At 33.5% G+C, this 12751-nt stretch overlaps 1 protein-coding gene across 1 annotated transcript; it reads right to left on the reverse strand.

Moving 5' to 3' along the window:
• Positions 1-6312: 6312 nt before the first annotated feature.
• LOC120227004 (olfactory receptor 6C2-like) lies at positions 6313-7251 on the reverse strand. Its single transcript, XM_039225158.1, has one exon. It carries the CDS (start codon positions 7249-7251, stop codon positions 6313-6315), a length of 939 nt encoding a protein of 312 aa, XP_039081089.1.
• Between the last annotated feature and the right edge of the window lie 5500 nt (positions 7252-12751).

Raw genomic sequence — 12751 nt, forward strand, 5'->3', positions numbered from 1 at the left:
TCTGAAAGAGACCATGTGTGTCAGTGGGGGAGGTGCAGAGAGAGAGAGACAGAGAGAGAGAGACAGAGAGAGAGAATCTGAAGCAGGCTCCATGCTCAGTGTAGAGCAGAAGCAGGGCTTGATCTCATGAACTGTGAGATCATGGGCTAAAACCAAGAGTTAGACACTTAACCAACTTTGCCATCCAGGTATTTATACTTTATTATCACAGTAAACACCTGGCTTGGGCATTCCCTACTGCTTTTCATTTTTCATAGTATTTCCTTCTATTAATCCTGTGCACTTAAAAAAAAAAAAAGATATAGTACCTGCTCTAGTAATTTCTTGAGATGTGAGTTGTAATAGTAACTTTTATTTCATCTCACAACAGTATATGGCATATCAAATTTGTGCAATATGGCAAAGCATTGTTTAGAGGTAAATATTATTTTAAATATATAATTTAGAAAATTTAGTAAATTTAAAAACCAGTGACCTAAGCGTCCATTTTTAGAGACTCCAAGGACAAATTAAAACAAAATGAACAGAAAGAAGAAATAATAAAAGTTTAAATCAGTTATATATGGAATAATATAAGAGAAAGAAAATAAACAACTACAAACACAAAATGATTTTCTTTAAAAAAAAAGGTAAACTTCTCGTAGGTATAGTCGAGAAGAAGGGAATGAGAAAACATGGAAATTATCTAAAGTGACAGTGAAAACCAGGAAGATCAATACAGATGTAACAAATTTTAAAAGAATAATTAAGTGCATCATAAAGAACACTGGGCCAACCAAATAGTTTACATAAAATAAAAATATTAATTTATGTTAAAAACTAACTGGAAAAATGAGACAGAGAGAAAAAGAAAATATAAATATTTGAATGTAAGGCAAAATTATTGAATGCATAATTGGTAATATTCTCACAAAGAAAATTCAGGGCCAGATGTCTTCAGGAGTAAATTATTCTGAATATTTAAGGAAAAAATTATACCAATTTTCTAGAAACCAATCCAGAGAAGAGTAAAAGGATGAATAATGCTCAACTTGGTTCTGGGGGCAGTATAACTTTCATGCCAAAATTGGAAGGCATTTTGCAAGAAGTTAAATTACAGGTTGATTTATTTATTATAAAAATCCTTACATATAAATGATCAAGTTAACTAGAGCGTTATACAGAAAAAGATACATATAACTATAATGTGAGATTTATTACAGAAATTCTAGGTTGGTTTAACAATTGAAAATGAATAAATATAATCCACCACATTAGTGGAATAAAGGGAAAAAATAAGGTCATCTCAATAATACAGAAAAGAAGCATTTGATAAACTACAGTTATCATTAATTCTTAAATATTCTCAGCAAAGTAGGAATGGAAACAAAGTTTGTTAGTCTGATGAAGGGAATCTAGAAAGCATGTTATTTATTTTTATTGAAGTATAATTGACATACAATATCTTGTTACTTTCAGATGTATATCATAGTGATCCAGTATTCTTATACATACAAAATGATCTCTATGATAAGTCTAGCTACCATACAAGATTAGTATATTATTACAGTATTATTGGCTCTACTCCCTATGCTGTACATTACATTTCCCTGACTTATTTTATTATTGGAAATTTGTACCTCTTAATTTCCTTCACCTATTTCACTTGCCACCCAACTCCTGGCCCCTCTGGTAACCAAGAGTTTCCTGTATCTGTAAGTCTGTTTCTGTTTTGGTTTTTGTTCATTGTTTTAAAAATTTTAATTATTTTTTTAATTTTTGTTTCACAGAGAGAAAGAGCACACGTGAGTGGAGAGGGGCAGAGGGAGGGAGAGAAAGAGAGACTTTCAGTGAGGAGCCCAATGCAGGGCTTGATCCCTCTCTGCAAGATCATGACCCAAGCCAATACAAGACTTGGATGCTTAACTGACTGAGACAACCAGGCACCCCATTTGTTTTGTGTTTTAGATTTCACATATAAGTGAAATCATACAGTATTTGTCTTCCTCTGCCTTATTCATGTTGTGTAATACCCTCCAGGTCCCTCAATGTTGTCACAAATGGCAAGATTTCATTGTTTTTCATGGCTGGGTAATATTCCATTATAGATATTATTTATTATATATGTAATATGCATTAAGTGGATATGTATGTATAATAATTATATATATGTACACATATATCCACACCCATTTTCTTTATCCATTCATCTATCGATGAACACGTAGCTTGCTTCCATATCTTGGCTGTTGTAAATAATGCTACAATAAACATAGGGGTGCAGTGTTTGTCCTTTAAATTAATGTTTTTGTTTTCTTCAGATAAATACCCAGAAGGAAAATTGCTGAATCATATGGTAGTTGTATTTTTAATAATTTGAGGATCCTGCATACTGTTTTCCAAAGCAGCTGGATTAATTTACATTTCCACCAACAGTGTACAAGAGTTCCCTTTTCTCTATATTTTCACAAACAGTTATTACTTTCTGTCGTTTTGATGATAGTCAGTCTGAGTGGTGTGAGGTGGTATCTCATGGTGGATTTGCTTTGCATGTCCCTGATTATCAGTGAAGTTGAGCGTGTGCCTGTGGCCATCTGTATGTCTTTGGAAAAAATGTCTATTCAAGTTCTCTGTCCATTTTTTGACAGAGTTGTTTATTTTTTTGATATTAAGTTGTGTTAAGTTTTTTATATGTTTATTTTAGCTTTTTTGGTATTGCCTGAGGAGACTGGTTCCCCACCCCGCTTCAGCCCAGAATGTTGCTGAGACCAATGTGAAAGAGCTGACTGCCTTTGTTTTCTTCTAGGAGTCTTATGATTTTAGCTCTTAACATTTGTCTGAAATCCATTTTGCATTTACTTTTGTAAATGGTGTAAGATAGTGTTCCAGTTTCTTTATTTTCTTTTTTTTTGCACATGCTGTCCAGTTTTCCCAACGCCATTTAATGAAAACTGTCTTTTCCATAGTATATTCTTGCCTCCTTTGTCATAGATAGGTTAACTACGTGTGTAGGTTTATTTCTGGGCTTTCTATTGTATTCCATTGATCTTTGTGTCTATTTCATGCCAGTATCACCTTATTTTCATTAGTATAATCTTTGTAGTATAGTTTGATATCAGGGCGTGTGATACTTCCAGGTTTGTTCTCTTTTTTGGGTCAGGATTGCTTTGGCTGTTTGGGGGTTTTGTGGTTCCAGACAGATTTTAGGATTATTTGTTCTAGTTCTGAAAAATGCCATTGGTATTTTAATGGAGATTACATCTGATCTGTATATTGCTTTGGGTAGTATTGACATTCCGACAGTATTAATTTTTCCACTCTATGAGCATGATATAGTTTTCCATTTATTTGTGTCATTTTTAATTTGTGTCAGTGTTTTATAGTTTTCAGAATACAGATCTTTTACCTCCTTGCTTAAGTTTATTATTATGTATTGTATTTTGAATATTGAAACTTTTTCTATTGAGTTGATGAATATGAAAGAATGTGCACTCTCTTCATTTCTATTTATCATTGTATTATGGGCCTTAGAGAGGGCAATAGAGAATAAAAAAATAAATATAGTAGCCCGCTGTTATTTGTATATTATTTCATTATGTGTTGCCATATTTAAAAGACCCTACAGGTAAATTTGTAATGGTTGTTAGACCAAAATCATATTCAAAAACAGTAGTTACCTCTGATACAAGCAACAATTAGAAAATAAAAATTTTAAAAATCCATGTACAATAACAAAATATTATCAAACACTGAGGAATGAATCTATCAAAATGCAATAATTCCTTTTTAAAAAATTTAAACTTCTGGTTATTTATTTTTTTAAAGTTCATTTATTTATTTTTGAGAGAGAAAGCATGAGTGGGGAAGGGGCAGTGAGAGAGGAGAGACAGCAAATCCCAGGCAGGCACCGCACAGTCAGTGAGAGCCCCATGTGGGCTTGAACCAAGGAACCATGGGATCATGACCTGAGCTGAAGTCTGACGTTCAACTGACTGAGCCACTCAAGCAGCCTGGAAATAACAGTAATATTTCTGTCAATGTTGTGCAAGGCCTCTGTACTTAACACTGAAATGTTTTTTAAAATAATTAAGGAACAAATGGGACTGGGCTATACCATATTTTAATGGATTAGAATTCTCAAAGTTATAAAGTTATTATTTCCCCCAAATTCACCTATTGGTTCAAAGCAGTCTTAAAAACACTAAAGAGTATTTTTCACTTGTAGACATTGCCAAGGTTTTTAAAGTTTTATTAAAAAAAACAAAGGGAATATAAGAACAAGATAAACTAGAAGTATAAGAGAGTTTGAATTACACTCCTCAATATGAAAACCAATTATAAAGCTACTATAAATAGAATATTATATTATTGATTCAGAGATAGGCATATCAATGGAGTTAAATGATGAAACCTGTAACAGATTCACTTATGTCAACTGATTATGACAAAATTTTCACTAAATGCAAGGAGAAAAGGGCAATCTTTTCAGGAAATAATTGAATTATTTAATATTCTCATAGAAGAAAAGAAGAGCTTCCTATCTCAAACCATAGAAAAAGTCAATTTCAGATGAGCCATTAATCTTATTTGTAAGAACTGTGTGTAAAATTTATAGAATAGACCATAGTTACCTATTTTCTTGAAAATATTTTTTTGCTCAAAGTATTTCTCTGGTGAGGCTTCCATGAGTCAAATACAGAATTTCAGGTCTAATTAACAGAATTTAAGTTCTGAGTCCACTACTAACCAGCACTGCTTTAATATCTAAAGCGTTCCAGTTGAAATGTGATATGAACCACATATTGAATTCAGAATTTTCTAGTAGCCATATTATAAGTAACAAATGATTTAATGGTATATTTTTATGTAATCAAATACATTAAAATATGATTTCAACATGTAATCAATACAAAATTATTTTTGAGCTATATCACAATCAAATTCCTTGAAATGCCATTATAATTTTGTTTCATACTTGCTTGTTTCTCAAGGTGTAAAGGAAGGAGTTAAGGAAGTAGTTCTGAACACAGGATGCAATGAGCACTATCACACCCTTATTAATGGCCACTGTGTCCATTACGTACTGTTTAATGTAGATGAAAGTACTGCTTTCATAGGTTTCCTTTGAGTTGTAGTCATGTTGGTGCCTAATTTAGATACATTTCATGTTTTTTACCTGTTTTCACAATCTTCCTTATCATTTTAGTTTCTCAAGATACAGCATATGTATTTATTGATAAAGATATAGAAACAAATACAGATGCAGATATATAACCATTTTCCTCCTTAGAAATTTACTTGTCTTTTAAGAAGAACTGTTAGCACTTTATTTTAGATTAACCTGTTAGTCTGTGACTTTTTGGAGTATTCAAAATTGTAGAGCTTATACATTTTATAATTCAGCTTCTGCATTAAGATACAAACATTTGTCATAGCTTCCTTTTTTATTTTCACCTAAAGATATGCCTGTTGTTATTTGTAATTGTGAAAGGTGGAGTAAAATGGAGTAATTTATGTCAAGGCATTTAAATATGAATCTGAAAGGCCATTAAGGAGGTGGGCTGTATGCATGTCCTTACCAGGTAGAACCATGAACTTCTGAACTGGACCAAGCCCCAGATACTTCAAAGACTCTGCAAGAACATCTGCAACTTGCTATCGTAATGGATGTTTGCTTAGTGATGGCCTTAGCAACCAGTTATGTTTAGCCAAGATTAGTTTTCTGCTGCCAACACCAATCAAAATTTTTGTAGACAATTTATACAAGCATTCCCGTTTTGGTTTTGGTTTTAAAAACCCCTGACTCTTACTGCCTAGTGGGACAGTATTTGGGTTGCTGCCCAAGTCTGTGTGCCTGAACTGCAAATTTTTGTTCCCCAATACACCCTTCGGCTTGACTATTGCCTGCTGTCAATTTTAGGTTGACAGTGAAGTTAGTATTTTACTTAATACACTGGTCACATATCCCTTCTAAAATGTAAGGCATTTAAGGGCAGGAAATTTTCAAGTTTTCTGTTGTATCTCCAGTGCCAGAAATGGTGTCTGGCATCAAAACTGCTCTTGAAAGCTAGAACTGGAAAAGGAAAGAAGCACAAATACTCTATTCAAACTATGCAATGAACTTGTTGGTTCTGCTTATTTCGTCTTATTTTGTTTGCACTTTTGCAAAGACTTGTTAAGATGTGAAGTCTGTCTTTTGTTTCCTAGAAATGTATCATAGTTTCTTTTAAAGAGAGCTTCCTAATAGTTTCCTTGCCAAGAAAGGATTGACTTAAAAATCTAAAGGAATATACTTTTTCTGAAAACGTGATTCCTCTACATTCGCAAATTCCATTACTTCTTTGAGAAGAAGACAATTCTCTTGATTGAGTCTTTGAGAGCTTGTTTTACTTGCTTGTTTCTCAAGGTGTAAATGAAAGGGTTCAGCATAGGAGCAATGGATGTAAGGAGGACTACCACACCCTTATTATTAGTCACTAATACCTTTGTTGAAGGCTTAACATAGATGAAAATGCAGCTTCCGTAGGTGATGGAGACCACAATCATGTGGGAAGAACATGTAGAAAATGCCTTTTTTCTTTGCTGGGCGGAAGAGAATCGTAGAATGGCCTTGATAATATATATGTAAGACAGAACTACACATAGAAGGGTCATAATAAAGGTCAGCACAGCACAGACTATGACTATCTGCTCTATGAGCCATGTTTCTGAGCATGATATCTTTAGGAGGGGGGATACATCACAGAAAAAGTGGTCAATCACATTAGCATCACAGAATTCCAGTTGTAGGCCCAGGCTGAGTGGTGGGATTATGATCAACAAGCCAGTTGTCCAGCACCAAACGATGAGTCTTCTACAGACCCTGTTGTTCATGATAGTCACATAATGCAGGGGTTTGCAGATGGCCACATACCGGTCATAGGACATGATGGCAAGGAGAAAAAATTCTGTTACACCAAAGAGATCTGTAAAAAACATTTGAATGACACAGTTGTCATATGTGATAGTCTTGTCTCCTGTTGATAAGTTGTACAAATATCTGGGAATACAAGCAGAGATAAATGAGATTTCTAAGAAGGAGAAATTTTGTAGGAAAAAGTACATAGCAGTTTTAAGGTGAGAATCTATGAAAGTAAGGGAGATGATGGTCAGGTTCCCAGTTGTACTCAACATGTAGGAGAGAAATAGAAAGATGAAAATCATAATCTTCAGTTGTGGATCATCAGTTAGTCCCAGTAGGATAAAAGTTGTTACTGTTTGGTTTCTCATCATTGACTTCTGACTTCAGTCTGCATTTGGAATTCAGATATATTCGATATGCAGAATGTAACTAATGGAAGAAAAAACTATGCAAACAAGCACATGCACTTAAAAATTTATGTTTCCAAATATCAATATATTAGTATCCTAGGTTCCACATTGTATATTTTTGGTCATTTCAGGGGAGATTAAAGGAATCAGAAAAGTCTGTATTAAACTCCAGAATTTTATGGGTGCTTCCTTCTCATTACAGTTTATTCACAATTTATATTTTATTTTACTTGTATCTATGATTTGATTTTCCCTACAGGTAGATTTGACTGCTAATGCTTTGAGATCAATTTGTCCCTGTTCACAGACTGATTCCTAAAGCTAAATCTTAAACGTTCCTTGTCACCATCATGTATTTCCATCAAGTTCGATCCATGTGATAAGGAACAAATATGTCACAAATTGTTTGGGACTCACTATATAGAGGTTCCCACATCAACTACTGAATATGTTGAGTTCCAATATTATAGTTTAAAAAATAAGTGTTTTATTTAAAAATTTATTTACTAAATTTCCTTACTCTTGATTTTTTGTGTAAAATTACACTCATTTCCCACTGTGGTACAGAAGACAGGAAGTGTTTTGGTGACAAATGTATAGAATGATAACATGTACATTTTGGGTGTAAAATACATAGGCATGTGAAAGAATTACAGTTTTTCCCTGTTTTCAAACAGTTTACTTAAGGTTGAAACACATTCCAAAAAACTGTTAATATCACTAACTACAAAAAATTTGAGATTGAACTATGAAACACATTCTTCAAGCATGGCTTGCTTTCATTGTGACTCAGTTTTATCATCCACAGAATGGAAATAATACTTTCCTTCATATAGACATACTAAGTTAAACATTAAATGTTAGTATATAAAGTACTTAAAAAGTCCATGGCTAATATATTTTAACTATTTTAATGACCATGTCCAGAATGATTTTCCAGACATCAATTTACTGCAGTTCTGTTTTGTCCTCATGAATCTAATGAAGCAATTTATGCCAAATTTCATCAGATTTTTTTTGCTTTTAAAGTTTAGCAGATTTCCTAGTAGAATGTGTACTTCCAACCACACAATATTCACAGCACTCTGTCGTAACTCACCTTAATACCACATACATGTTTCCCTGTCATCTTGTTACTTTCTTATTTCTATTTCTTTTTTACTGGTCTCTCTTACATTGAAAGAGTTCTTAATACTTTACTTCTTCACACACATTCTCTGAGTATTTTCTTGAACTCCTTATCTCCAAAAATGATTGCTCTTCAATCACATAATCAAATGCACTCCAGACATATAAAGTCCAAAATGAAACTCTTAATTTTCCGCATTCCCATCCTATTTCTCCCTGTTTTTTTTTTTTCAATAATTAAGCTTGTATGTTATATTTATTGAGCCTTTACTATATGCTATATACTGAAATAAACACTGTACATGGATTATCGATCTGGAGTACTCTATCCCCCAGTGATTTGTGTTTCCCCATTCCATCTGAGTCTCTACTCTCCAGTTTTGCTGGGAATGCACATACTCAGCCTTTGGATTTTAGTTTTTAGATCCCATAATTTGTGCTTGGGAGATGTATCACTTCCATCATGGCATTCACATTATGCAACTCTTAGGTGACCTCTTATTTATTGTTGCTTAAACTAATCCTGTCAATGACTAACCACTCTATGGGATAAAATACTCTAAAAATGATGTTTAAAAGCCATATTAGAACTACCACTGCTGAATTTTATACAGTCAGGAAATTCATTTACCCAAGGTGAATATGACCCAAGTCTCAAAAAGATTGAACTGAAATGACAGAATTGATCATACTTACACTATGGAAGTTAATCATAGTTTCTTTCTCTTAAGTTGTTTAACTGCAGGTATTCTAAAGGTACAGCTTGAAAATGCATACAGTGTTGAAAACTAGCAAGAGCCTTCTGGTCACTACTGGCTGAATCTGGCCCCTCCTGTAGTAAAAGTGCCTGAGAATATATTTAATTTCCTTGAGTTTTCATCTTCAGACAATTGCATCAAATCCCGCACTATAGCTATAATGTCATCACAAGCCTAGACAATAGTTTGTTTTTTTAACTTGTAATCATCGAGAAAAAAAGCAGGTACAAGGGCACTCCTAGTAGCCTTGGAAGAGTTGATGTGCTGAACTATTTTGCTGAGAGAGAGAATTCAAATTTCAAGCTTGATATTTATTTACTTGCCCAATCTGCAACAAAATTAATAAACAGAGTCCTTGGTGACCCAGATTCAGAAATCGCTAATGAGTCATCTGTGTAATCATCTTGTATCATCTGACCTTAGGGTAAAAAAACAAACAAACCAACAAACATTAACAGTGTAGCAGTGGGAAGGTGGCCTTTAGAGACAGAAAAGCAATAGATTCATTTAAGACTCTGCCAGGACAACACTGACTCTTACCCTAGTCCAGTTTCTTTTTACAAATTCTTATCACGTAAGGACGTTAAAAGATGATAGACCTCCCTGTCTACTTTTTCGAATGGTTATAACATGAACAAATCGTATATTAAAACATTGGATTAACTGTGTAACAACAAAAAAGTCACAGTGAAGACAAAGACAAAGACAAATTAGAAGAAAGAAAGGGTAATATTTTGGAAAACATCAGTCCATATTTTCCTTCCTGTAAATATACCCATGTTTGTCACATACATAATTGCAAATGCACGAACATTAAAAATATGTCTGTTTTGGGATATACACATTGTCTCAGCGATTTTGTCCTTAGAAATGTATGAACCTAGGTATATCTGAATAATTATTGGCATGCATCATTTTTTAAAGTTTATTTATTTATTTTTGAGAAAGAGACAGAGAGAGCAAGTGGGGGAGGGTCATAGAGTGAAAGAGAGACCCCCAAGCAGGCTCTGCATGGTCAGCTCAGAGCCTGATGTGGGGCTCAAACTCTCAAACTGTTAGATGATGACCTGAGCTGAAACCAAGTGTCTGACGCTTAAAGAACTGACTGAACCCCCAGGTGCCCTGTGATATGCATCATTTAAAATCTTTTTCAGTCCACTGTATTAATGTAACATCAGAGTTTCAACCAAATTTTTACACTATTGTAACTGTATGTTGCTTCTAAAGTTCCAGGTTGTAAAATTTCACTGTATTGATACTTAGGCTGTTTCCTATTACCTTAAATAGTATTAGCTTCTTTTATATTTTTTGCTACTGTAAAAAATTTGGCCATGATAAAAAATTGTGAAAATATTTTTTTACATTATCAGATAATTGATAACATTGAAAAACTTTCATAATATTAATTTATTTCTAACAGCATTTTAAATTAATAGTTATTAATGTTATTATAAGCAATAATATTTTCTTTAAATTAAGTGCATGTGTGACTTTGTGTATATACTCAAGTCATGAATGTACATATTCTTTTTCTTTAAATAATTATCATCTTCATTCATTTATGGATTAACATGAGGCAAGGTTGAGTTGCAGATTTATTAAAGTAAACTTTACAAACAATGAATCCTTTTTAATATTTCAGTTGATGACTTTGTATGAAAACATGCCTGTCTAATTATTACCGGCACCGAGAAAACTGTGAACATTTCCATTTCCCTACAAAGTTCCATTTCATCTCTTTCTAGTAAAACCCTGTATTCTGAGCCAACCAGAAATCTGCTTTCCATCATTTTAGATGAGGTGAGATTTTATTTTTTTCTAACACAGTCTTTTTCTCATGTTTCATATGAATGTAATTATACATGGCATTTTTCCCTTCTGTGTTTTTTATAATCATTTACCATTGCATATATCAGCGGTTCATTTGTCTTACTGAGAAATATTGTACTGTTTAGATATATCACAATTGTCTTATTCAATAATAGATGTTCAGCTTGAAGGTCTCTGGGTTTTGGCTATTGTGAATGAAGTTGTTATGAACATTAATCTATAAATTTTGGGGTAGACAGGTATTTCATTGCTCTCAGATAAATACCTAGTTGTCAATTGTCGATGAAATGCAAACTTATATTTGACAGGCAAACAATTTCAAAGTGGTTGTAATGGTTTTTATCGTCAGAAACAATGTATGAAACTTTCCGTCGCTCTTAACATCACTGATACTTTGACATCCTCAGTCTACTGTTTAAATAAAAAAATTAAGTTGAGCTATAATTGATATATAGCATTGTATTAATTTCTTGTATACAATATAATGATTTCATATTTTTATGTGTTTTGAAATAATCATAATAAGGCTAGTTAACATGCACACAGTTACAAATCTTTCCTGGTGACGAGAACTTAAAAAAAATAGTTTTAAATGTTTATTTTTGAGAGTCAGAGAGAGACAGAGCTTGAACAGGGGAGGGGCAGAGAGACAGGGAGATATAGAATGTAAGGCAGGCTCCAGGCTCCTAGCTGTCAGCACAGAGCTGGACATGGGGCTTGCACTCATGAGCTGTGAGATCATGACCTGAGCTAAAGGCAGATGCCTAACCGTCTGAGCCACACAGATGCCCCTGGTGATGAGATCTTTTAAGATCTATTCTCTTAGCAACTTTCAAATATACACTGGAGTGTCATCAACTGTAGTCACCATACTGTATGTTACACCCCCATTACTTATTTGTTTTATAACTAGAAGTGCAAATTAATACCTTTAGATCACCTTTTCCTATTTTGCTCCCTCCAACACAACCTGCCTTTGACAAACACCAACCTATTCGCTGCATCTCTAAGTTTGATTTTTAAAATTTGCTTGTTTGTAGATTCCACATTTAAGTGAGCTTATATAGTATTTGTTTAGATTGTATAGTATTTGAAATAAGTGATATATTTCACTTAGCATGATGCCGTTAAGGTCTATTCATGTCGCAGATGGCAATATTTCTTCTTTTTTGTGGTGAATAATGTTCTACTATATATATATATATATATATGCATATATATATATACCACGTCTTCTTTATCCATTCATCTATCAAAGTACTGTCAATTGTTTCCATGTGTATCAATCGTTTCGATGTTTTGGCTGTTGTAAATAATGCTGTTGTGAACACGCAGGTGCAGATGTACTGTCAAGCTATTGTTTTTGTTTCCTTCGGATAAATACCCAAATGTGGGATTGCTGAGTCACAATGGTCGTTCTGTTTTTATTTTTGAAGAACTTCCATACCGAGAAAGCCTCTGTGGTGGCTGCACTAATTTCCATTCCTAACGACAATATATGAAGGTTCCCTTTTCTCTACATTCTCACCAACACTTGTTATCTCTTGTCTTATCTCTTGTCTTCCATTCTAACAAGTGTGAGTGAGATCTCATTGGGGTTGTGATTATTTTCCTTCATGATTAGTGATGCTGAGCACCTTTACCTGCTGGCCGTCTGAATGTTTTCTTTTGAAAACTGTCTATTCAGATCCTTTACCTATGTTTTAAACTGTTTTTTTTTTTTTTTTTTTACAAATACTTTATTG

Source organism: Hyaena hyaena, unplaced genomic scaffold (genome assembly GCF_003009895.1).
Source record: "Hyaena hyaena isolate Hyena2069 unplaced genomic scaffold, ASM300989v1 scaffold_1968, whole genome shotgun sequence".
NCBI lineage: Eukaryota > Metazoa > Chordata > Mammalia > Carnivora > Hyaenidae > Hyaena > Hyaena hyaena.

Bases quoted from the DNA above. Each gene is read 5' to 3' on its own strand.
- LOC120227004 (XM_039225158.1), bottom strand. From the start codon at position 7,251: ATGATGAGAAACCAAACAGTAACAACTTTTATCCTACTGGGACTAACT.